Here is a 24,116-nt window from a genome sequence, read left to right as displayed (position 1 = left end):
CCTCAGGTGGCAAACAGGTGGCTATAATGTTTTAGATAACAAATAAGAGATTTACAGACATGAACTTGCCTTCCGTAACTTTCTCTTTCCCTGCCTCCTTCCTCTTTCCTTTGGGTTTTCATTGGACAGAAGAGATAGAGTCTCTTCCACTTGCGAACACGCCAGAAGTGTTTGGCCTTCATCCCAATGCCGAAATTGGATACTACACGCAGGCAGCTCGGGACATGTGGTCACACCTTTTAGAGCTGCAGCCTCAAGCAGGTAAGGCCCTCGGTCGCTTCCCACCATCGCTGCAGCTCGTGCCAGGTATTTTGAGCCATTTCGATAAGGCACCAGAGGGTGGGAAGGGGTGACTAGGTCGCCAACAGGAATTCTCTCCTGTCTGCGACCCCAGCCTCCAGCCCTCCCTATCCCAGGACAGCTCGCTTGCCCTTGTCAAGGCCCAGTTGCCACTTTGGAGGGGAGCAGCTGACGTGGTTGTTTCCACACCAGCTGGGCAGGGCAGGGCAGAGTGGACGTTTGGGCACGAGAACCCCACCTCTGAGACTTTAGAGCTGGAACTCTCTGCCAAGATTCTTCAAAGAACCCCGTGTCCTCCCAGATGGTGTCTGTTTGTTCAAGGACAGGCTGGACATGCACATGGTGGGCATGTCGTGAGCGGAGCTGGGGGTCAGACTAGATGGTCTGGGGGCCCCTTCTGACTCGCTCCGTTTCTATGTTAGGAGGACATAGGATTAGATCCAAAGTGTTTTGAATATGGAGTGGTAATTCAGCTTAGAACATTCTGGGCTAATTAAAAGTAAGAGGCAGATGCATTTCAAATGTCAACTAATTTTAAAACTGTTCTTTGCCATAGCTCCCTTCTCTCAGGAATTCTGGGAAAGATGGTTTCATGAGACATCCTCCCTACGTTTACTTTATGTGTTTAGAACCTATGTCAGCTTGTAAATGCAACTGTGGTCATATATTAACGTAAGGTTTTGAGAAACTTCCAAGAACATTTATTTCCAGAACAGAGGATACTCTCATTTTAACGAACTTGATTATCAGAACAGCAAAATAATCAAAACACATTATGGGGTGATTAATCTGCAGTGATTGATTTTGTGAATATCTCCAGAGGGTTGAAATGAATTAAGGACTACATGGTTCAAATTAAGCAGTCTTGCAAATGTATCTATAAAAGCAAATGGTGGTGTTCGAAATGTCTTGTCAACAAAGAAAACTGAACTAGAGGAGCTTGTGAATAAGGTCCACTGGTAAGGTATGTCTGTGCCATACTGAACTGTCCGATCTGGACTGTTCCGATTTCTCTCAACCTAATCTATTTCAGGTGAATCTGGTACTGGGATAAGTCGTGATGAATACATTGGCCAGGTTGCTAAGGACATAGAAAATAAGATGCCCCAAATCTTTGATATCGATCAGATAAGAAAGAGCTTGGGAATTGACATTTCACCAACGACAGTAGTGCTATTACAGGAACTGGAACGCTTTAACAAGCTCATTGTTCGTATGACCAAATCTCTGGCTGAGCTGCAGAGGGTAAGCGAACCTGTTCAGGCAGGAAACCAGCCTGCCTTCTCCCCGCACTTTCTGGGCTTCTTAAAGAGATCCTTCTCGGCAACTCTTTCACCAGGCCTTGGCTGGGGAGGTTGGCATGAGCAATGAACTGGACGAGGTGGCGCGTGCACTCTTCAACGGGCACATTCCAGGCATCTGGAGAAAGCTGGCACCCGACACGCTGAAAACACTCGGCAACTGGATGATTTTTTTTAGGAACCGGTATCTCCAGTACACGTCGTGGGTGAGTGTCGGGTGGCCTTACCATTCCGTGAAACGGGGAAGGACCAAAGCCCAGTGGCAGAGCCTAAGGTTTACTTGCAGAGAGGTCCAGAGGGTAGGCAAGGTGTTTGCCTGAGATGCTGGTGAGCCGCTGCTGCTCCGAGTAGCCGTTACTGATCTAGATGGACAAAGGGCTTGAATGCAGGAAGGCAGCTCCCAGTACTCTCTTCTTTTGGGAAGCTTCATGGAAGTGAAGGCCGTTCTTTCACAGTGTTGTAAGAGACTCAGGTGATCTGGATTCTAGTCCCCGCTCAATCATGGAGGCAACTGGATGACTTTGGGCCAGTCAGACTCTTACCTACATCACAGGCTTGTTGTTGTGGGGATAAGACTGGGAGCAGCTGGAAGAGAATGATGTAAGCCACTCTGCATTCTTTAAAAATGAAAAAAAAAAGGTAGGATATAAATGTTCTGTCTCTAATGAGCTACGGGGTGTGAACAGCATAATCTAACCCTAGAGCTAGATACAGGTAAGCTCACCGATATCAGTCGGCCCACAGCTGAGCTGGATTGTGGGCATAGCAATGTAACATGGGGGAAAAAAATCAGCCTATTTTTACTTTGGTGTTCAGATTGAGGAGGGCGAACCAAGTGTCATGTGGTTGTCAGGACTGCATATCCCCGAGTCCTACCTCACCGCACTTGTTCAAGCAACCTGTAGGAAGAACGGCTGGCCTTTGGACCGCTCTACCTTATATACTCAAGTGACCAAATACAGGACTGCAGAGGAAGTCACAGAACGTCCTGGACAAGGTAGGACTTCCTAACAGCTGTCGTGCTTGAAAAACTTTCAGAGTTTCTCGGAAAGGGAACATTTCTTTCCAGCCCAACAGCTGAAGCTCTCTTGGTGTGTCACAAGTACAATTTGCAAGCTCAAGGCCACTTCTAGCCTTCCGTGGTCCATCCAAAGGTGGAATCTGTGTCATGTCTCTCTAGGAGCGAGTGTGTCTCCCGTTGTTGTTTTTCACTGCAGCACAACACTGAGCTTTTCTTAAGTGACACCTCTGAGGTCTCGAAGAGGATTTAAAACAATAGAGGACTTTCAGGCAGATTCAGTCGGGGATCTTGTCTTCCTCAGGATGCTTTGTGTCTGGCCTGTACCTGGAGGGAGCAGACTGGGATCTTGAGAGCGGCTGCCTCATCAAGAGTACACCCAAAGTGCTGGTTGTTGATTTACCCATTCTGAAGATAATCCCCATCGAGGCTCATCGGCTCAAGTTGCAGGTACAAGCTGCCAAGAGCAGATCTTAAAACCTTTATTTAAACTGCAAATCAGTTGGCATGAACTGATTTGAGGAATCTTACCTCCTACACAACAAAGGTAATCTGTCTTCATATAGTCTCGGCTGATACACAATTCCAGGTAGGATTCTATGTGGAGTTTTTTCCAAGCTACCCCCTTCTGCATTGGGACACCTTTGACATAATTCCTTCTCTTTTTGGGCCACATGTCACTATTCCTAAGTGCACTGGGACATTACACTTGGGAAACAGTTCTGAATGGTTTTCAACAGAACTCCATTTTTAAAAAATCATGAGCTCCTATTCCATTAGCTTCTGCTTCACAGAGGACAGAACAAATCCTTCACATTTGCCCAGTGGTCAGTAAAGTTTATTTTTATAATCTGTGTAGTTATATATATATATTACGGGTGGTGGCTTTTTGTGGGCACATATTAACATTTTGCCTTTATTGTTTGATTATCATTAGAATACCTTCCGGACCCCAGTGTACACAACGTCCATGCGGAGGAATGCTATGGGTGTTGGCTTAGTATTTGAAGCTGATCTTTTTACCACAAAGCATATTTCTCATTGGGTACTACAAGGTGTTTGCCTCACATTGAATGCTGATTAGTGCGCAGATACAAATGTGCCGCAGCTTTGCTGCAAACTATTGATGGGGAAAGATACAGAAAAGCTAGACAAGGCATTACGTTCTGTTATTTCTTCCACTGAAACTTTGCTTCCTGCTTCATAAGACCCATATTATAGATTTGTCTAAAACTAGTTTTTAATAACCATTATTAGAAGTCTACAAATATTTACATACTGTAATTTGTTTGAAAATAAAACTGTTAGTGAGTTTAGCCAGTAGATGAAAAGAGCTTTATTTCTTTGGAAAAAGTCTTAGAGCACCTTAACATGAACAAATTTATCATGGCATAAATTTTTAGGAATTCCGTAATAGGAAGGCCAGAAGAAAATGAAATACAGCAAGTATAGGCAGGAACAATTACATGATCCACAACAGCCATTCAGGAAACAATTGTTGCTGATACGCAGTGCCAGGTAATTTGCGCTAGCTAATTAGAAGCACTGTACTATGCAAGTTCAGACTGACACACTTCCATCGTGGCTCGCGCTTGTGGATCACTTTTCATCTCAACTTGCCTAGGATCGCACATGAAGACATACAGGTCAGAAACCTACCGACTCCTGTGACACACACTTCCAGGGCACACCATCTCATCCATTTGCCAGACCTATGGCAGACACATTGAAACTGATAGAATGTGGTTCACGAGTCCCATAGATTTCAGTACGTCTATTTGAAGAATGCTTGACTCTGGATGTAATCCATTGTTTACATCAAGTGCTAGGTGCAACCTTCTATGTTCGGACTTGACAGAATACCACCACTTGCTGTCACTTACAGGTCCAAGTGGACCTGCAAGCAAATCACTGATCAGCTCTTGCCACTTGATTCTCCTGGGCCTGTGCTTACGAGCAGCGTACTCCCCATACCTTAAAATGATTACTCATCAGCAACAGCAGACCTTATAATAAGAGGAACTGAACCCCTGCAATACATAGCAACCGAACAGCCCCTCGTATCTACTCTGAAAGCACAGTTAGAGGGTCCAGCACAGCCAGCCAGGTCATCGATCTATTCATCTCCTTATCTGACCATATGATCTATGCCATTTCCCAGCAATGTTCTGCTGCATTCTACGTAGGTCAAGCAGGTCCGTCTCTCTGCAAAATTCTCTCTCCCTCCTCACCCAAATCTGACACAGTGTTCAAAAGCTGAGGAAACATTTCAGCTTTTCACAGCTCTGTGCTGTTGACCTTAAAGCAGCCACTCCTGAGCAACGGCATTTAAAAGGTTAGATTAGAATGAGAGAAACTGCTGAGTTACAATTCATCTAGAGGTTCCGTTCAATCTCCTGTGGCTTAAATCAGGATAACGCATTTTTAAAGCACATACGCTATTTATTACGTTCCATATATACCTGGAACTTAGAACAGCACTGCATCTGTCCAATGCAGTTGGTTCAGGTCCACAGAAAAGTATACCATCATAAATCTGTTGGTTTAAGGTGCCACAAGTCTTAGTTGGCTTTGCTGCAGCAGGGTGAATATAGCTATCTATCTCAAAGTTGATCACAAAGAATATTTTTCCACTAACCATCTTAAGTGTTGATGCCGTGAAAGAGTTCCAGTCAGATCACACACTTACCATGGAAATGTAAGAAAGTTTAGGAACATTTTTAATTTCACAATGTATTCTTCCCAGGATCTTAAAAAGGATGCCTGCCATCCTTCTCGGACATGTGAATAAGTAAGTAAGGGAGCCAAACCTGTGCTGGTTAATAGGATACATTAAAATGGAATCCTGTTAAAAGTGTATGTACCAATTAACATTCTTTTAAAGAGTTTCTTTAATGTTTAGTTAAAAATCAAAAGAAAAAACCCCAACAAGAATGGAATATCACAAGAGAACCATATGTAGGAAATCCAAATGTGTTAGATTGAGGTTTTTGCTTTTTAATTACTGCTGCTGCTGCTACTATGATGCATTCATCATGATTCAGGTGTAGGAAATGGGCTGCCAGGATTCCTATTCCAGGATATTTTAATAAAGTGCTAGTAGTTAGGAATCAATGTTAAGGAGCACCGGCAGTTCTGAGGCTCCAAAATGCACACGCAGCTTTTTTCTGAATGTGATGGCCCTGCTCGCTCAGCTATGACAAAGCTACTGGACGAGAGACACTGGCAGGCTGGAAAAGCAAGTATTTTCCCATTTGTTGGCAGTGGGCTTTTTTATGCAAATGAAAATCAATTTCAAACAAGGTGTAAGAGGTGGCTTCAGGAATGCAAAAGGAAATATTTGAAATGGCAAATTCCTTATGCATGAAACTAGCCACAGAACCAAACAATTATCCAGAACTAGCAAGATCTACCAGAATGATCCAAATCTATCCTTCTGACAACCGAGGGTAAAACAAGTTCTTTTCAGGAGGCTAGCAAAAGGGCCAAGCTTGCAGTTTAAAGGCACAAGGCAAACTAGCAAAAGGTTGATTTTGCTGATAGCAGACACGGTAACTTTCCATCTTGGTCTTCTACTCTTAAGAGGATGGTTTAATGCTGTTGGGTGGGTAGTACTGGTTTATTTTGTCAGTGACTTAGACTAAATAGCACTGCGGCTTCTCTGCCTGCCCTGATTAGACATTTAAAGGGAATAATCACTTAATGAAAAGTCACGGTATCTATCCCTTCCTGATTTGTTTTTCATCTAGCAGACTATGGAGTGCAAAAAAACAGAATGTATGTTGTGCTGTGAACTTGTGACTGCATTACAGCCTTCAGTGGGGGCGGTAATTTTAGACTGAAAGGCTTTCCTCTCTCATCTAATATATGATAATCAGTTTAAAAAATGAACTTCTCACGGAATGACTGTAGGGCCACACAGACATGCATCTGCTCCTCGCAGCCCACAATCTCCTCTTTCCGCTCTCCTGCCCCCAGGAAATAGCCAATTACCATGATGGGAGAGTATTCCAAAGATAGAACAAAGGACACAAAACAAGAACAGGCAGGGTTAATAAAATAGAGTTTGTTGGGACTTTAGTAGTAGATAGAAACATAACAGAAAATAAGAATGCGTGAAGATCGGGAGCACGTGAGAGAGGCTGGGTGGGGAGGCTCGCTCAGCTGGTCTTTCCTCAACGCAGGCGTCTGCACGGCGGTCAGCGTTGCCCTGCCCTCCAAAAAGAAGGATTTGTCATGACTGTGTGAAGTGATACATACAAGGGGGGCTTGAACCATTAGCAGCCAATGCACACGAGCAGCTGCAGGACTATCGTTAGAAGGCTGAGTCCGCCATTGCTACAGATTAATGACGCAGGCCGTCGCCTGGGCATCTGCCCACAATTACACTTAGAATAAATGAAGGAGCATTGGAAGCAAGCAGTCAGGCAGACACCTGAGTTTGGCCACAGCGTTTCATTAGGTAGATATTCTGCAATATGAACACAGTCATATTGGGATTCCATTGAAGGAAGTTATTCTAGTGATGGAAAGAATTTGGCATGCATGGGGGCATTCGAAAGGGAGAAACAAAAATTTACTGCAGATGCAATTAACCCTATTTGTGATCACAGTGCGTGTAAGGGAGTCGCCTCCGATCAGTTTGGCTTAAACAGTTCTATCCGTCCCTGAATGCTTTCGGGCCACTTTGCTTCCATTCACCTGATCCACGGCTAGTGTCTCAACCTCCGGCTGAGCCTGGGGCGGAGTAACATGATGGATTCGGTGAGCCACGCCAACGTGGGCCTTGTGCTGCTTCTCCCGCGCTGGGCTGTGTGGCTCTGCAGAAGTGCGTTCGGAAGGAATAGGCGGAATGACTAAAGGCCTCTCTTTAAGAAGGTGCATCTCGGCGGTTTCCCTGGCCAGTAAAAAGGGAGTCGGATCAGGCATCGCATCGACGGGCTCCCTTAACAACAGCTTGCGGCTATCTGATCCCAGTCGGTAGGCCTCTTCAAACTCTGGATTGAGCGGGGTGGACAGACTCTTCTTCATCCTTCTCCGTGGCGTCTCTGGGAGCTTATCTTTGGGAGGGGCTGGTTTGTAGTTAGACATCACGGGGCTTCCAGAGGGAGAGCTGTCCGAAGTCCCGCTCGAACTCATAAGCTTTTTCTTTGTTGCGTGCAGCTGCGAGGTGAGGTACGCGATCGTGCCGGCCCGCTGCTCCAGTTCACTAGACAGCATGTTTAACTTATGGCTTTTCATTTTTAGCTCTTCTAAATATTTCTTTTCCCTTTCTTTGATGGTGTTCTCAAGCACCATTATCATTGCATTCTTTTGCTCCAATTCCTTTAATAGCTCATTGTTTTCGGCCTCTTTCACTTTGAGCTGGGCCTCGAGTTCTTCACATTTTCTTTTGAGTTCCTCACTTCTTGAAGTCCCACTGTCTGTAACAGCAGATAGAGAAAGTTTTACCCTAGGTGCAGTAAATCTTGACCTTTAGGCAAATGCTGTTTCTCTCAGTAAAACTAGCTGAGCTGCAAATTAAAGAGGAGCAGGGTAGTTCTTCTCTTTGCTAACTTTTCTCTCCAACTGGGGGAAAGCAAACAAAGGAGAAACACAAAACAAAAATTGCCTGTAACTAAGTATTACCCTTAACTGGACGTAATCTACAACTATACAGCCGGCTTCCTAAGAGGGCACCTATGAAAACATGACTCTGTAAATCGAGTCAACAAGTTTTTGGGAGAGTATAGGGACACTTGGCTATCACTATGACTTGAACATTAGGCAAATGGTTGGAAAGTGAATTAACAAGACTGCTAGTTTCCACCTGCCCTGGGCACAAAGCCACAATATTCTTCTCTTGTCTTTTTTAGCCTTAGCACATCTGTTTTTCCAGTTGTCAGAAGGTTGCACTGCAAGAATGTTTCAAGAACCCTTTGCAAAACACCCAGAAGGTGTGCTCCAGTATGTCCTATCCCTGTATTGTCAGTGCCTATGTATGTATGTAGTTATTTTTTAAATTAACTTTTATTCTTCCTTTTCCCCAAAAGAGGTACTCAAGCCAGTTAATGATAACCAAACACAGGCTAAAAACAAACAATTAATGAAAACGTAAGAAAAAGAGATTCATAAAAGCTCAACAGAACAATGGAAGGAAACAGGCAGCATCCACCCAACCAGAACCCCTTCCAGCAACACGTCAGCAATGTCAACCCCTCCTGCCCCCATGCTCCATGCTGAGATCCCTTACCTGTTGAGTCTGAACTTTTGAGCGTCAACTCATACGTCAGATCTGAAAAACATACAAAGGAAATGACAAAGAGCTTATCCTCATGTAGAAATTATTTATTACTTTTTATTTATTAAAACATTTTTATGCTGCCCCATTCGCCGAAGCCTCGGGGCGGCTTACAACAATATAGAGAAAACAAAATTATATAGAGAACAGTCCCTTTTGTTTAAAGCTAGTGCTTCATGGCTCATTAAGTTAGGAGACCTCAGTGCCTGACCTTTATTTTATTTAAATACTGGAATCCCACCTTTCCATAAAATGCTCACAAGAGGTTACACACATGAAAAGGCAGGCAAAACAGCCAGAAATAAACACTTCGGGCCACTTGAGCTTATTAGCCTCAGGACCTTCTAGAAAAGTCAGTGTTTAAATGTATGCAAAAAAGCGAGCAGTGAGGTAGATGGCCCTTCAGGGAGGGTGTCTCAACCTCCCTGCTGTCTCAAAAGCATCACACTGCAATGGCATTTGCCCCTCTCTCAGCCCTGCTGCAAGGATAATACACATGAAGCACATTGAAGCGTGCACTGTATTAATCTTGAGCAATCAGATTACTCAAGGGTCTTCCAGCTTTGTTGGAACGATCGAGTCTGTCTGCATACCACTTCCATGCCAAAAAAACTGCCACGAAGGACAGTTCTAAGATATGCAGGGTAAGAGCAGAAAGGCATCGAGAAGAACTAAGTGAAGCTACTTCCGGGCAAAGCAGTTGGGAAGGGAAGACAGAGGGCATGGGTGCTTGTTTTTTGTCCCGCTACCTGTACAGTGCTGCTGCAGCCGTCGAATTTCAGCATGCAGCCCCTTGAGTGTATCCGCATGCTGCCGCTGGAGAAAGAGGAGGTTTTTCTGGGCACTGTGCAGCTGGTTCTCCAGGTTCGTTGCTGCCATTCTGATATCCAGTGAATCTGCCGCGGGAGGGGGAAAGCGCAAAACATCAGTTCCCTTGAGGCCAAATCTGGTTGTTGCTGTTTTTTCCTTGCACACGGCAAGACCAGGACAACGTGAGCAGAACGAACTCTGATCAGAGCACCTCCCTCACTTGGCTAAGGGGCAACACAGCCTAGGCAGAGGATGACAGAAACCCTAGAACTGAAGAAATCGGGGTTGTCCTTCAAATTCTGCCATCGCCTCTCCCTCAGCTGCGGGTGCTGGCAGCTGTGCCAGTGCCTGTGCCTGCAGGGTAGCACTGGTGTGGCAGGGTGGAGCGGAGGAGAAAAGGACACGGCCAGGTGCTCACTTGTTTGCTCTTAGCACATTTACAGGATTAGTGCCAGACAGACTTTAGGGCACTAATCTCTTTAGGAGAATCTAAGGCACTGCAGCAGTGGGTGTGTGGCCTTCTTGGTATGAGCTGCCAGCCACCTCCTGGAGCTACATTTAGATAGATGCCATAATCCCCCCCAGACGGGAAAGCCCTTCCGGATAAGTCAAGCTCTCAGAAGCCCAAAGCAAACAAACATTCACCCTGCCAGCAAACGCTCAGGACTCTGGTACCACCAGGGTGCTTGTTTCTGGCCACCTACAGGGAGGCCAGCGCAAGGAAGTGAGCCTGCACGCAGGATACAGACAGTATTTCCAGCACTTTCTTATTCTGGAAAGTAGGACAGAGCAGACCCAGACCTCTCGGTGAAGAGAAAACGTTCAGGACTGCGGCTATCTTAATACAACACCAGAATCACAGTGCATGATGAAAAACATTCTCGGAAAAGAGAATTCCCCAGCACAAAATGGATCTAGAATCGGTAGGCTAGTTCACGCCAAGACTATTTGATGGAGGTCAGAAAACCTAACCTCAGAACAGCTTTAGCCGAAAAGAAGCCTCAGGCACTGGCTCCACCTTACGCAGGGTGCTTCTTCCTCATCTCTGTGTGAAAACGAGTGCATTCATCGTTTTGGTCTTTGCAAGACATTGTAGAGCGCTGCAAGTGTGCGCGCACATCCAATTTGTATTCTGTGATGAACAAAGTCAAGCACTGGTCCCTCTGCCTTGGCCACAGGCACACAGACTGGCAGCAGTGCTCCAGAATGCCAGGAAGAACGAAGCTTTTCTCATCACCTGTTAGCTGGGCTTTTAAACTGGGAATACCACGGACCAAGCCTCGGATTTTCTGAATACCAACAGAAACCTACTGTGGGCTATTGTCTCTTCTCTCTTACCAACTTTATTGTCCTTTAAGAACCTTCCTATTTTTTTCACCTGGCCACTTGGACCATGGAAAAGCCTCTTCAGGAGTTTGAGTTGAAGTGTGTATCGTTCTAACAAGTCCTTGGCAGTATTTGTGTTTTTTGGAAAAAACCCACCGAGGTGGAAAAGGCAAAAGAAGGCTGGAAAGGAAGCACAGAGTAGCAAAAATGTGAGTGGGAAGCTTTTGAGGATGATGCTTCCATTGAACAGCAGTGCTTCCACAAAGCCCAAAGAACCTAGATTAGAATTAGGTTTCCTTTGCAGGGAGCCAGTGGAAAGAAGAATGGGGTTCTCCAATAATTATCTCCTAGCAAACTAAAGATCCAGCCCAAAGTTTTCAAGTGGCAGGAAAAACCCTCCATTTCAGGTGTCACCCAGTGTCCAAGTCCACTTGTGGGAATCGACCAAACAGCTCAGCACAGAGTTCCAAGTAAACGAGGACTGCCACCATCATTACCAAAACCTTCCTTGGTACCCAGGCTGTTTAGTAAAGACCTGCGAAACACACAGGATTCCTGGCATCCTGTCAGACGGCTGAAGGCACCCAACTGTCAGAACTGAGCTTTGCTAAAGCATACACTAAAACCATTACGCAGTCTCCATCAAGGTATATGTTGAATGTATCAAGCCAACAACATTCAAATTTAAAAAAAAGGTGGAGAAGCACTGGACTAATTGTATGGGATGTGGCAGTGCCATCTCTGACTGGCTTTAAAGTGGCAATCTTCTTTAAAACCCACAGGCCCGGGGGGGCTGTTTACAAACAGACCGTTCTGTTCCATTAGTGGCCTCCAAGCCTTATTGTCTGCTCACACTGTCAATACTTCTCGGCTACATTATCTCCCTCCTGAGCGAGCCAGCCCTGTCTGTACAGCATCATCAGATTCCTTAAGTGCTTGCTAAATTCCCACAGAGAAGGAGACAGAGTGGAAAAGACTGTTCCTTTTCCAGGCATGGCATGACTTACCCATCCAAGCATCTTAAACCTGAGCCGTTTGCTCTCTGAAGGAACAGGCAGAGAGAGGCTTTGAAACTGAGAGGGGTGAGGGAGGAATTTGTTTCATGCAAGTCACATTATATTAATTTTGAATTCATTTGCACTTCAGTATGAAAGGCCTTAAAGTGCCACACAGTTATCTCTGCAGCATTTCTAGTACATGCTTGCACACACAAAACTTGCTGTGGTTCCACAAACATCCAGCCACATGTCCTGTTTTCACTCAGCCTTTTGTGAAGCTCACACATTTCTTTTATTTACTTATTATTGGTTGCCTTGGGGCGGTCCCCAGGACTGTTCCTCAAATTGTTCAAATAGCCAGATATGCGCACAGCCCTAAAATGTTGCCCATACCTGCTCCAGATGTTGCTGAAATGCAACTCTCATCAGCCATAGCCAGTGGTGAGGGATGACAGGAGTTACAGTCCAACATCTGGAGAGTTACACATTGCCTACCACCCCTTACTTTTCGTGTGGCCCAGCTAGCCTAGTGTTGCTATTCTGCCTGGAACAAGGTCTCCTGGTTTCCTCCTTGGCCTTGCTTTTAACTGTAGGAGTGAATGATCAGAACTTCTGCATGTAGCACATGAACTCTCTCACTGAGTTCTGGTCCTTCCCCATCCTTTCTTGGGGATTGCATTTTTTGGATAGTGATCTGCAAGAAATACACACAAGAGAATTAATAATCTTATTTTTATTTGAGATAAAACCAGTCTCTAGCACCTTTATATTCTTGGCTGAGGAGTCAAAACTAGTTTTGTTCCTGCTTATGAAATCATTCACCCACAAAAACCAGGATCAAAGCATCTCAGAAGTCGCCAGTTACTTCCAAAGCAAAACAGCAAAGGCAGTTCTTAGAAACTCAACAGCAAATAATTCCTTTTGAAGTACCAAAAAATGCAGTGTCAATTTGCCACTTTGACATCACCCATCTTCTCCTGTTAGTTAACCACAAGCTCCTCACACTACTAAAAATGCAGATGGGAGATAAAAGCATTATATTTGGGAGACCTATAACTTCAGCATCTCTGATCACCCAGCGAGTATCTTAACTGCAGGGCCTCTTGCAAACATGGGAATCTTCTTCCCTCTGGTAGACAGGAAGTTATCAGGTGCTCAGGAAATGGTTAACTGACAACCTGTACAGGTATTACTCCACAGAGGAGTATATCAAACTGTAGCATGAGACTGGCATGCAAGTCACTATTGGAAAGAGGTGCACAAAGACAAAGAGTTGTGCTCAACTGATTAAGATTTAAATGGATGGTGTTTCCTCCAGCAGCAGGAAGGGACTTTAGTTCAGCGGCAGAACACCCGCTTTGCACGCAGAAGTCCCCCAGTTTGATTCTTGACAGCATCTTCAGGGATGGCTGGCAAAGCATCCCGACTGAGATTCTGGAGAGCTGCTCCTGCTATCACCGCTGACAGTACTGAGCTAGGTGGACCAGAGATCTGACTTGGTATAAGACAACTCCTGATGTGTCCCACCTCCTTGTTCAGCATCTCTCACCGAATCAATGTTGCCACCCCTGAGCATGTTTTCCCCCTTCCTTGCTGATCAGCCTTATTCTCAAATTTTCAAGAACACAGGTAGGCAAATGTAACTGCCACTGGGAGAGAAGTGAACAGAACTTGAGGGAGTTACATACCCTGACAAGCTTAAAACCAGAAAGGCGTATACTGCATATACCCAAGGAAGTACACGGCATCTAACGTAGCTAAGAAGCATCTAAAGCATGCTGAACAAGCCCACACCAGCCTCCATATGACCAGTGTGGTTTATTTGATCCCCCGCATCAAAAGCCACTTCCATCAGCCATCCAGGACTATCTTTCAGGCAAAAATGAAATGAGCAGAAATCAGGTACCAAGCGTAAGACCATCAGTAACCATGCCAGTGACCACTGCTGTGGACGCACCATCAAGGACTTCTAAAGAAACTGAAATTCGGGGTTCACTTAGAAGATGAGATTACAGAACAGATGATACAGAGGTACAATCGTGCTAATCAGGTAATAGAGACTATGGTTTCTAAGCACACAATAAAGAATCTTAAGGTGCAATCCTATCAAAGCTTGAACAAATGAAAGGCATGGAAACCCCATCCATGATGGCTGGAAAATGCTGGAGTTGTGGGCCATTTCTCTGTCTGAGCTTGTGCTCTGAGTGCACTCTGTGATCTGTATCTGAGTGTACTTGGTATACACAAAACACTGACTGTTGTGGTGAAAAAAGAAAAAAAAACAGGTGAAGTGAGAAGTATGGAAAAATCATGGTTAATGCCTTTAGTTTTAATATTCCACTGAGCAATCCAAGAAGCTTCATGTTTGACAGACCTTTATATTTTAAAATTAAAAAGGACAAGGCTTTGAAAAATCCCAGACATCTGGTCACACCTTTGGTATGGTGCTTCCTGGAACCTCCCCAAAATAAGAAGCTTGGTTATTTTCTGAAGATTATAGAATCTCCTGAAAGTGTTTGTTTTCTATTTTAAAATCATAGGGTTTTTAAAATGAAGACACACACTCTCCCAGTCCACTTTTCCAGAAGGGCTGCACAAGTCTCCCTTCAGCTGCCCTCTGAATGTCTCAAGTCTTAATGTCACTGTGGAGTTATTTTTAGGTACTGTGACATGTGAATGATGGAGGAGCAAAGAAAGAACAATTAAGAGGAGACCATCTCTACTGCTGCCAAGAGGAACGCCCTGATGTGCTCAGAAAATGAGCTGAGCTACCTAGTAAACACTTTTTTCCTTTCTCCAGCCCTTTCGGAAATGCTAATCCATTTAGCATTAAATCAGAGAAAAATAGTATCAGAGAGAAGGATACCTCATCATGGGCCAACTTTGATAGCTGTAGGCATCTTAATTATTTTAATATATTTCTTGCCGGGGGCGACTGCTGCAACCTCCTTTTTATACAAGGGACAATCAAAGGGCCATAGCCCAGGAGAACATAAAACCCTCACTTGATACAACACTGTGGAACAACTCAATCTGCCTCCCATCCTGACTCACCTCTGGCTTGCTACTCCGACGGCTGTGCCCCAGCGCTTCGCTTCCGCTGACTGCATCTTGTCAAAGCCGTACGTGGAGGCAAATAAGTGTCGCATCTAACTGAAAGCAAGCGGCCGGGACTGGGGGCGAGCTGCGCACACTATTACATGGTCCTGAGGTGGTAGGAGGGAAGTGTACCACTTCAAACTGCAGGTGAGTATTGAAGCATTTTATGCTCCTTTGATTCAAAGCACGAATCTCCCTGCAAACACAGTAGCAGTGCAATGGAGAAAAATGGTGACCCAGGGTTCTCTCCATTGTGCTACATTTCTACTTGCAGAGACTTTTTTCAATCTTTAGGAAGGATTCAATAAGCAAACCTACATCTGCAATCTGGTCTATCTCCTTCTGCCTCATTCTGTTGTCAGATGTACAGCAGGCAAGACCATCAGTGAAAACGTCTAAGAGCAACACATACCATCTCCTCCCCCGGAGCTATTCTTTACGTTGTGTAGACTGAGGTGGCAGAATTCTAAAATGTGCCACTTCAGATGGTAGGCGAGACACGTCTTATTTAGGGTGGGAGGAGACCCTACATACAATTTTTAAGGAAATTCTAACGCTACCTTGGCACTCTACAAATTTCAGCAAGCGTAGCTCTTAGGAGAGAGAGAACTTCCCTGCATAGAGCATGGAGTGTTTTTATTGTGATTAAATGATAGACCAGCATGTAATTACTTTTAAACGCACACATTCCAGCCTCTCAGAGAGACAATGTAGTTATTCTGCTGATTTTACCACATGCAAGACTTAACATTTTTTCTTTTAACATAGAACATTTAACCCCTCCAACAACTCTCACCTGCAGCCTAAAGTTGCACAATTTATAATTCTACTAATTCATCCTGTATAATATCTGCTCTTGTCTCCCCAAAATTCAACTCCCCAGGAGATAGCAATGCCTTCTTTGTAGAAAGGACCAGCCCATTCATTTCTTCCATACTTCCCAGATTCGATGGCAGCAGCAGCAGCTTGGAAATAAGCAGCTGGAATAAGCTGGTTTAGTTTCCTCTAACCTGGCCCTCTAGATGCGTTGAATTACATACACGTCCCACCATCAGCAGCCATCAAGTGAGTGAGTGGAGTGATGGGACTTGTAGTCGAACACATCTGGAGGGCCCTGGCTTGGAAAAACCTGCCTTAAATACATTCTTTTGAGTAGCTGAATACTGACATGGGAGGTCAAATAGTGCTAGATGCATCCATAAGCAAATGAAATATAATACCAGAGGTTATCACCAAAACAGCATCACGAAGGAGCCTTGCAGTCTGTAGCCATCTGCACAAACATTTCTGAAAATTTAATCTCCGATGACTTTCATCTACAGGCTTCAGAGATGCAGCAAAACTGCCCCACCCCTCCGCCGATGCTTGCCAGCCTCCCTGAGTGGCTGCATTTTTTAAAGTATCTATTTATAGCCCACTTCAAATGTCCTCTCCAGTGCAAGTTACTGTAAGGGAGTGCTTTACTGAGTAAAGGAGGGGGATGCTGCCATTGCGAGCCATTTTTGACGGGGAAACAATAATACTCTTCCCACTGGATCTTCTGTTGAAATACCACCATCACCTGCTCTTTATATTCAGCCAAGGTGTGTGATTTCCAAGACACTAAATGCAGAGATGTGTAGATTTTTGAAAAATTCAAGTATTATACTTGAATTTTTATTATTATATTGTCACCCCTCTCCAAGAACTGCTTGGAGAGGGGTGACAATAATCTAGATTCCAGTGGACATGAAGGCAGTTCTGAGGCTAATCTCTCCCCTGGTGCTGTATTTGCTTCCCCCAACACACTAAAAAACCTCTACGCATATACTAAACTTCAGAGGAAGGATTTTTGTAAAGACCCAGATAGTAAGGAATGAGTTAATTACCCTCCACCACCCCTTACCTCAATCTGGATAGTTATGTACAGGTCTTGCCCCCCGCAACCAGATAGACTGTTTGGCTCATGAAGCTTCTGAAGGCAAACACTTGTGAGATTACATTGAAAAGTTGCTGGGGTGGGCATGACATGCTGCCTCTGAAAACAGTCCTGCATGTTTTCTAAACTTAAAATGCATCACAGAGCTCATAATAGTGAGCCTGAAAGAAAAAAAAAAAACAATGAAAAATGCATAGCAAGCTAAACCTACAAATACTTGGACAGACATTGGGTTCATCCACTGTGATCTTGTACAGACCCCGTGCATTTCAAAGGTGGATTGCTCAGGTCAAACTCTTGTTGGATTGTGTCTCTATTAAAAAAAAACCTGCTTCCCCGAAACAGATGAAGATGACTGAAGACAGGGTCATTGGGGTGTTGATGTGCAATACTTCTCCATAAGCAAACAAAGAGCTTTCAAGCATTTGGGTTGCTTTCAACCAAATACTTCAGGCTGCAGTCTCAAGCCTCAGATCAGGATATTTCATCCCAAAGAAAGATGGTCAGGGCGAGACCCTTGGTTATCTGAGTCGGGAAAACAAATAGCATTTTTCTGAGAAGCGAGTGTGACTCATGCCACCATCATCGTAATTGGCCTTTTTGGGCAGTGCTTCAGGACCTGGGAAAACCTGTTGGCTCTGCTGAACAAAAAGCGAGTACACCATGGGAAGTGGGGCGGGGAGAAGCGGTTCCTGATTTTCCACTGTAAACTCTTCTGCGCTGCCTGGATCCGTCCAAGGGCCCATCGTGCTCCTTGCCGCTTGGACACAAGCGCCGCACCTCCAGCCGGGCGGACATTCTGCTGCTGTGGCCGTATGGCAACCTGCCACTAAGTTACTGCATAGTGCGGACAGGGCCTTGGCAAACACCGAATTCCACTATGGGCCCAAGCAGAAAGAATGCAGCACCCTCCCAGGGCCGTCGCCCTGTCTGCCTGGTTTATCCTCCCACTGGCAGCAATTCTGAAAACTGGAAACATACAGCTTTCTTCAATGATAAGTTTGCATTCTTAAGAATGCAAGAAAAGTACCCCACACCTGAATGTTAATGTCAGTTACTGCCACACCACAAAGTTGTGTTTGCATTCTTCTAGTCGCATTAGGAATCAAACTGCAAGAGGCAGCCAGACAAAGGGCTTCCTTTAGTGCTTCTTTTGGCATATTCACCACCTCTACAGGTACATCAACAAGTTCTATTTATTTATTCATTAGATTTATATACCACCTTTTTCCTTACAAAGAACTCAAAGCGGCTTACACAATTCTGTTCTCCCTGCTCTCCGTCTTAGCCACACAATAGCAATCCTGGGTGAGTAAGGACTAGAACCCAGATAACCTGAGTTCCAGTCCTGTTCTCTCCCCCGCCACCCCGCTCTTAGTTACAACGCTATGGGGATGGGTTCCTTTTCACCAAACAAAGGGCAACCTGTCTTGCATAGCCCCACCCACGTCTACGGACTATTCTGTGCAAGACTATTGTTTACAGGAAAGCAGCAAAAAACGGGTTGGAAGAAGGACAGCACTGGAAAAATGCTCCAGCTCTCCAGGGTCGAATCCTGCAAAGGCAGAGATGTTAGTAAGACACAGCAGGAGTGCCGCTGCAGTGTGATGGCTTTATGGTCCACTGCAGTAAAGCAAGGGGAAGAAAAAGCCTGCAAGAAGAACAAAATATCAGAGTTAAGCCTCAAGTCATTTCAGGAATCTTCGCCTCTCCTTCAAATGATTAAACAAAGACCAAGAAGGCATTGCAACCGCCTATAATGATGGTGAAAGCTTCTATTCTGGTTAACAAAATCCGACTGTTCTCCTACAGCATCAAGTTTACCGAACAAGTCATTTGAGTCCTTAATATGACAGAGCAATGACATGCGCCACATGCGCTCGCTCGCTCTCTCTCACACACACACACATAGAGGAATTTAATCAACTGAAATATTGCTAATGGCAAGCAAATAAGCAAAGTCTTTAGCATTATATATGCCCCCTATTCAAAGTGGGTTTATATTTAAATACAAGCAATCTCACTACTTCAAAACTTTCCATCCACATTTACTTCCAGATTCAATTTTTTAACTTTATAAAAAATATTCCCATTACCTCAATTTTCAAATCTCTGTACCTCTGTATACTTTAACCAGGTACTGTAATGACAGAATCCCTATGTAGCCCATAGCACACCCTGAAGACGGACTTAATCTTCTGTTATTCTAACGCCTTGTATATTCTGTAGTCTTCAGAAGGAGCAGATTCCAGTACCAGTCAGTGGACATGAATGAATTCTGGAGGGTGTTGTTTCTACCCATCCAGCACAAGGTATCCCACGCCACTCAGCACTTCTTAAAGGAATATTCAACCGTGCACAATAAAATATCCACAGGACAAGTTAAAAAATAACTTAAAAAAAAACAGAACAAACTACTGTTCAAAATTATTCAGAGTTGACAAACCAGCACTGTTTTAGATCTTGCCACGATTTGTGTACAAAATATATAATGAGATAGCAATTGTAGAATTATTAGGAAGCTAAATAATTTTAATTGTGAATGTCTAATATCTTCCATGTTTCCCATTCTTGTATGTAGATTACCCCTCCCTCAGTCATGGCTGTTCCACCTTTTAAGTTGTAAACAATAAGATTATGCTCACACATCAAATCTTTAAAAAAATCAAAGTGGAGGGGGGGAAGAGACATTGCAATTTAAAATAAAAATGAGGTTGCTTCAAACATATCAACTAAGTTATGTGCCAAATATGTATAACGAAGGCGATAGGAGACAGGGACAGATGTAAGGAGAAAGATTTCTGTTAGAACAAAAATACACTAACAAATACACTATAAATCCACTATTTCATGCAAGCGCTTTACGATCAAACCCGACATACTTAGGAGACCGGAGACATCGTTGCAAGACCCACTGGAAATCCACCAATAGCAATGCTAAGAGGGACTATTCCTGCTGCGTAAGAACCAGGAGAATCCCCTCCTGCTCAAGTATTGCACTTTTCCAAAAAGCCAGCAAATCTCTTGGATCTGTTATGCACCTGCAATGCGGACGACAACCCTACAATCCAGTCCTCAGAGCTGCCAGAACCCTCCGTACTTGTTCCTTAGGTTATCTTTTCAAGCACATCACTAAGGCTTTAACAATGCACATCAATATACCTCACATTTTCCAGCCAGTGGCGGCTTCGGGTGATTAACAAAAACCAAAGACCCACCCACCTCAATGTCCCAGGGTTGGCTTAAGCTGAGGAAATTCACAGCCCACAGCCAGCCAGCCATCTAGCTAGCTGGGAGAAACTCCATTTCCAGGAAGAAGCTTGGCTCGTCTTGCTACCATTGCCACGAGTGATAAGAAAAGCAGCTGGGCTTGCGCCGAGATTGAAGCCCTCCTCCCCACACACACCACAGCCCTCCCATGCTTCCTCTCCACTTGTCCACGATATGTGACGATACAACTGGAGATGGTGACGGCGATAAGGTGACCTCTTCCCTTCCCACCCTGCTCAGACGCAGCCCTGCCCCTCAGAATCTTTCCTCTCCATAAGCTGAAAGGGAAACAAAATCCAGTGCCAATTCTCCCACAAAACCCAGCAGCAATAGGGTACAGTAGTCATCTGTTCCAGACATAATACAACCCTGGAACCAGAGCTTGCGGATGGGGAACAGAGCTTCCAACTTGGATTAAATTATACTGAGTTAAAACGATGCTGCCACTTCTGCAGGTGGGGGTCCATCATTCTGAGAAAAACTGGCAGCAGTGTGTCATCCGCTCCCTTTCTTTATCTCCAGTGCCCCAGATGAGCTCCCGAAGGGATCAGACACTCACACACCACAGCAGAGAAGGGAATGGGCTATTGCAGGGACAACTGGCAGGGAAAGAAACAGCTCATTTCAATCCTGGTCAGAAAGAGCTTAAGCAAGCCCTTCACTCTCAGGAGGAATCCAAGCTGGGAGGAAAGGAGGCAAGTGGCAGCCAATAACCTTGAAGTGTGCAAGGCACCGACCACATAGGCTCCATCCAGTCCTCTCCCAGTCTGGTCTGGGCAGAGGCAGAGGCTCTGCTAATGACAGAAAGACCTGTTTGGGGCTTGTCTCCCCTCTTCTTGGAAACACGAGTGCCCTGCTTTCCCCTATCTAATGGGGGAAGAGGGTGCCTCGTACCTGCAAGATAACGCCACTTCTTTGGTACAAGGGGGCAGCCCTATTCCCCTTTCATCTGCAGAGAGAGAATACTTAACCCCTCCCACCTCCCTCCCTTTAAATTCACACATCAGTATCTTATTGAAAGGAGACTGTCTTTTCCCTAACCTTTCACATGTCCTGTTTGGCGAAGGCACGCACTCCCACCTGTCCCATGCAAACTTGTAGGGAAGCACAAATGAACACTAATTCCGCATATGGTGGGAGAACTCCTGGGAATTTGCCCTGCCCCAATTCTATAGGAGCATCAGCTTTAATTTTCTCCTTCCTTCCAGGAAGGAAATGTTTAGACATTTCTCCTTCTCAGGCAACATGGGATGCCCTTACCTCATTTATAAACAGCATTATTATTAATATTGAGCCATCGCTGTACAGGATACTTTAAAGAGGATATAAAGAGGCCAGCTCTCTCTCTAGAAAAGTTTGCCTGAAGTTGGGGTGGGTGCTGGAACAGCAGTGTAAAGAGAATGGGGCTGAGACAAGGATTATGGGGATGAAAAGGCACGGCAGAACCTCCACCTGTCCTGTGCCAGGGGCTGCCTTACCTGTAAATATGAGATGTTTTGATCTTCCACTGTACCTGCTTGAGAAGCCCATTCTCACAGACCTAAGGGAGATGTTCCTCATCCTTGAGGCACATCCTACATAAAGCCATGTTGCTCTTACAGTCAGGAGACTGATCTGCCTGATCTGTTGAAGGAGACGCCAAAGATCAAAAGTAATGCCAGTCCCAGACCAGACCTTCAGAAATAGGGTTCTGATGCTCTGGAATGGGTACCTCTGCCCCGTCTAAATAGGAAGGCAGGCTTCTCATCTATACCGCAGAGGATCTTGTAAATATGCCAACACATTTGGTCTTTGTCTCTCTTCAAAATCCCTCTTGGAAGAGAACCCACTTCTCACTCCTATGAACTTTCCATTGGAGGAAGTAGGGAGCAACAGGCAAAGTCAAGAAAGGTCCATTTTAGAACCATTTAGGGTTGTTGAGCACAGGGCTCTTTCCAAAAACTGCATTTCTCCCTTGGGGAGGTTGCTGATGTGTACATCCTCATTTGTATGGCAGGCCACCCTCTCAAAATTGCCCGAAGGTGCAAGAAAAGCAGCCAATATCTCTACTGTCTCTGAGGGAGCGTACGGTTCCGAAACATTTTGGGCTGCCTCCCGTTCTTGTCATTAGCACCTCTGAAAGCTAGTTTCCCCCTTCTTGCTTATTCCAGAGGGAGCAAAAGTCCAAAGTGGTTGAAATCCTTTCTCCCAGATATTTTTCCAGAGGAATACCCAGTGCCCAATTATACTGAGGAAAAACTGATCTGCCTAAGCCCCTCTCCACATCTCTGAGAAAGCTGCCCAGACATATGAGAACTATACCCCCTATTGCCCCCCAGATTGGGAGTTATGAGTTGCTGGGTACAAGGAAGGCCCCGCACCTTCTGGAGGAATACTCGCTCACCCGTCACACTGGGGGAGAAGTGGCCTGCCCGGCTGGCCATCTCCCACCTCCAGCAGGGCAGGGGATCTTCTCCCCTAGGGCTGGCAAGCTCATGCCCCATGTTTTGCGGGGCGAGGGGAGCCGGCTGGAGAGCGTGGCGGGGTCCGCACTCTCACGCCCCCCAAGGGAAGCGCGAAGCACCCCGGCTCACCGGAGGGGGCACCCCTGCCCGCCCGGGGGGCTGCTCTCCTGGGATCGGCGGGGGGCAGGAGCTGTACCTTGGAGCAGGGCGGAAGGGAGGCTGCTCGCTCCGTGGGGGTCGCCCCCCACATCCGAAGGGGGCTCCCTGTCGAGCCCCTCCTCCTCCTCCTCCTCCTCAACCGCCGCTGCCTCGATCGCCTCCCGTCAAGCGGGGCGGGGGAGACGGGGCGCCGCGGGCTGCGATGCGGCCGCCCCCGCCGGCACCCCCGCGCCGCCCCCCGCCGTCTGGCGCGGCGCACGCCGGGAAGAACGCGAGGGGGCGCAGGGCTGCTCCTACTCACCCGCCGCCGCCGCGCCGCCGCCGCTCCCCCCGCCCCGCGCCAGTCCTGATGGGGGGGCGGGAGGCTGGGGGGCAGCGCTGCTCCCCGGTGGGAGCGAGGAGGATGGAAGGCGGGAGGGGGGAGAGGAGGGGGCCGGGCGGGGTGACGTAAAGGGCAAAGGAACCACGCAGGCGCGGAGGCGCAGGTGCAGCCGCGGCAAAACAGCAGCGGCGTTGCCACGGCAACGAGACGGGCGCTTCCCCCGTGCCTGCCCCGAAGCTCCGCCCACCTCGCCGCGCCAAGGCGGCCGGAAGAGGAAAGGGGAGGAGCCTGCGCGGCGTTCCGGAGCCTCGGGGGTGAGCGGAGCCCCTCCTCGCCGGGGCGGGGGGGGGTGATTATAGTGCTTGTCCACCGCTATTTAGTAATATATTCATCATTATTTGTATTACCTCGCCTTTTTCCTTTTAGTGAGGAGCCCAACGTGGCTGGCACGTTCCTCCTCTTCATTTCATCCTCACAACAACCCTGTGAGGTAGGTGAGGCCCAAAGTCACCCCGTGAGTTTCATGGCTGTGTGGGGACTAAAACCCGGATCTCTTGGGTCCCAGTCCAGCACTTTAGCTACCACATCACACTGTCTCTCACGATAATTATTCCTATCAAATTAGATGTATTTATTTATTATATTGTGATGCTGTTATTCATATGCAAGTTAATGTCAGTGAATGAGAAGCCCGCTTCAATGGGACTTCGGTATGGCTATAATTAAGACATTATAACTGTTACGTATAGTAATGCCAAACCCCTCCTGAAAACAAGTTCCGTTACCCAGGCCTTTTTTGGCTTGTAATTCATTAGAGTTATTCACATGCCACTCCATCTAACTGCTCCTTGGTTTTTTTTTTTTTTTAATT

General features: G+C 46.0%; 2 protein-coding genes across 7 annotated transcripts in view; one reads left to right on the top strand and one right to left on the bottom strand.

Moving 5' to 3' along the window:
* DNAH10 (dynein axonemal heavy chain 10) overlaps positions 1 to 3,935 on the top strand; it is a 66,319-nt gene extending 62,384 nt beyond the window's left edge. For both annotated transcript variants that reach the window (XM_044440640.1, XM_044440639.1), the window contains 6 exons: positions 130 to 261; positions 1,334 to 1,545; positions 1,640 to 1,807; positions 2,418 to 2,598; positions 2,924 to 3,069; positions 3,557 to 3,935. In XM_044440640.1, the coding sequence (XP_044296575.1) occupies positions 130 to 261; positions 1,334 to 1,545; positions 1,640 to 1,807; positions 2,418 to 2,598; positions 2,924 to 3,069; positions 3,557 to 3,703 (986 nt within the window). In that variant the 3' untranslated portion in view covers positions 3,704 to 3,935. The remainder of the gene's footprint in view (positions 1 to 129; positions 262 to 1,333; positions 1,546 to 1,639; positions 1,808 to 2,417; positions 2,599 to 2,923; positions 3,070 to 3,556) is intronic.
* Positions 3,936 to 6,666: 2,731 nt separating this feature from the next.
* On the bottom strand, positions 6,667 to 23,327 carry CCDC92 (coiled-coil domain containing 92). Of its 5 annotated transcripts, none has more exons than XM_044440643.1 (4): positions 23,225 to 23,327; positions 9,649 to 9,795; positions 8,852 to 8,893; positions 6,667 to 8,042 (listed from the first exon to the last, which is right to left on the bottom strand). In XM_044440643.1, the coding sequence occupies exons 2-4, from the start codon at positions 9,776 to 9,778 to the stop codon at positions 7,267 to 7,269; spliced, it is 948 nt and encodes a 315-aa protein (XP_044296578.1). In that variant the 5' UTR covers positions 9,779 to 9,795; positions 23,225 to 23,327; the 3' UTR covers positions 6,667 to 7,266. The 5 variants fall into 5 exon arrangements, with proteins under 5 accessions (XP_044296578.1, XP_044296581.1, XP_044296577.1 ...); XM_044440646.1 differs by lacking the exon at positions 23,225 to 23,327 and adding an exon at positions 22,961 to 23,100; XM_044440642.1 differs by lacking the exon at positions 23,225 to 23,327 and adding an exon at positions 19,933 to 20,241.
* Between the last annotated feature and the right edge of the window lie 789 nt (positions 23,328 to 24,116).

The sequence above is a fragment of the Varanus komodoensis genome, unplaced genomic scaffold (genome assembly GCF_004798865.1).
Source record: "Varanus komodoensis strain SLA01 unplaced genomic scaffold, ASM479886v1 scaffold38, whole genome shotgun sequence".
Taxonomy (NCBI): Eukaryota; Metazoa; Chordata; class Lepidosauria; order Squamata; family Varanidae; genus Varanus; species Varanus komodoensis.
The sequence above is the reverse complement of the archived record's forward strand: the minus strand, read 5'-3'. Positions and strand labels throughout refer to the sequence as shown.

Excerpts from the sequence above, each read along its gene's own strand:
- CCDC92 (XM_044440643.1), bottom strand. The coding sequence starts at position 9,778 with ATGGCAGCAACGAACCTGGAGAACCAGCTGCACAGTGCCCAGAAAAAC. Across the intron at positions 8,894-9,648 it reads GCTGCAGCAGCACTGTACAG|ATCTGACGTATGAGTTGACG; the intron begins GTAGCGGGACAA and ends TATGTTTTTCAG. Across the intron at positions 8,043-8,851 it reads CAAAAGTTCAGACTCAACAG|ACAGTGGGACTTCAAGAAGT; the intron begins GTAAGGGATCTC and ends CTGCTGTTACAG.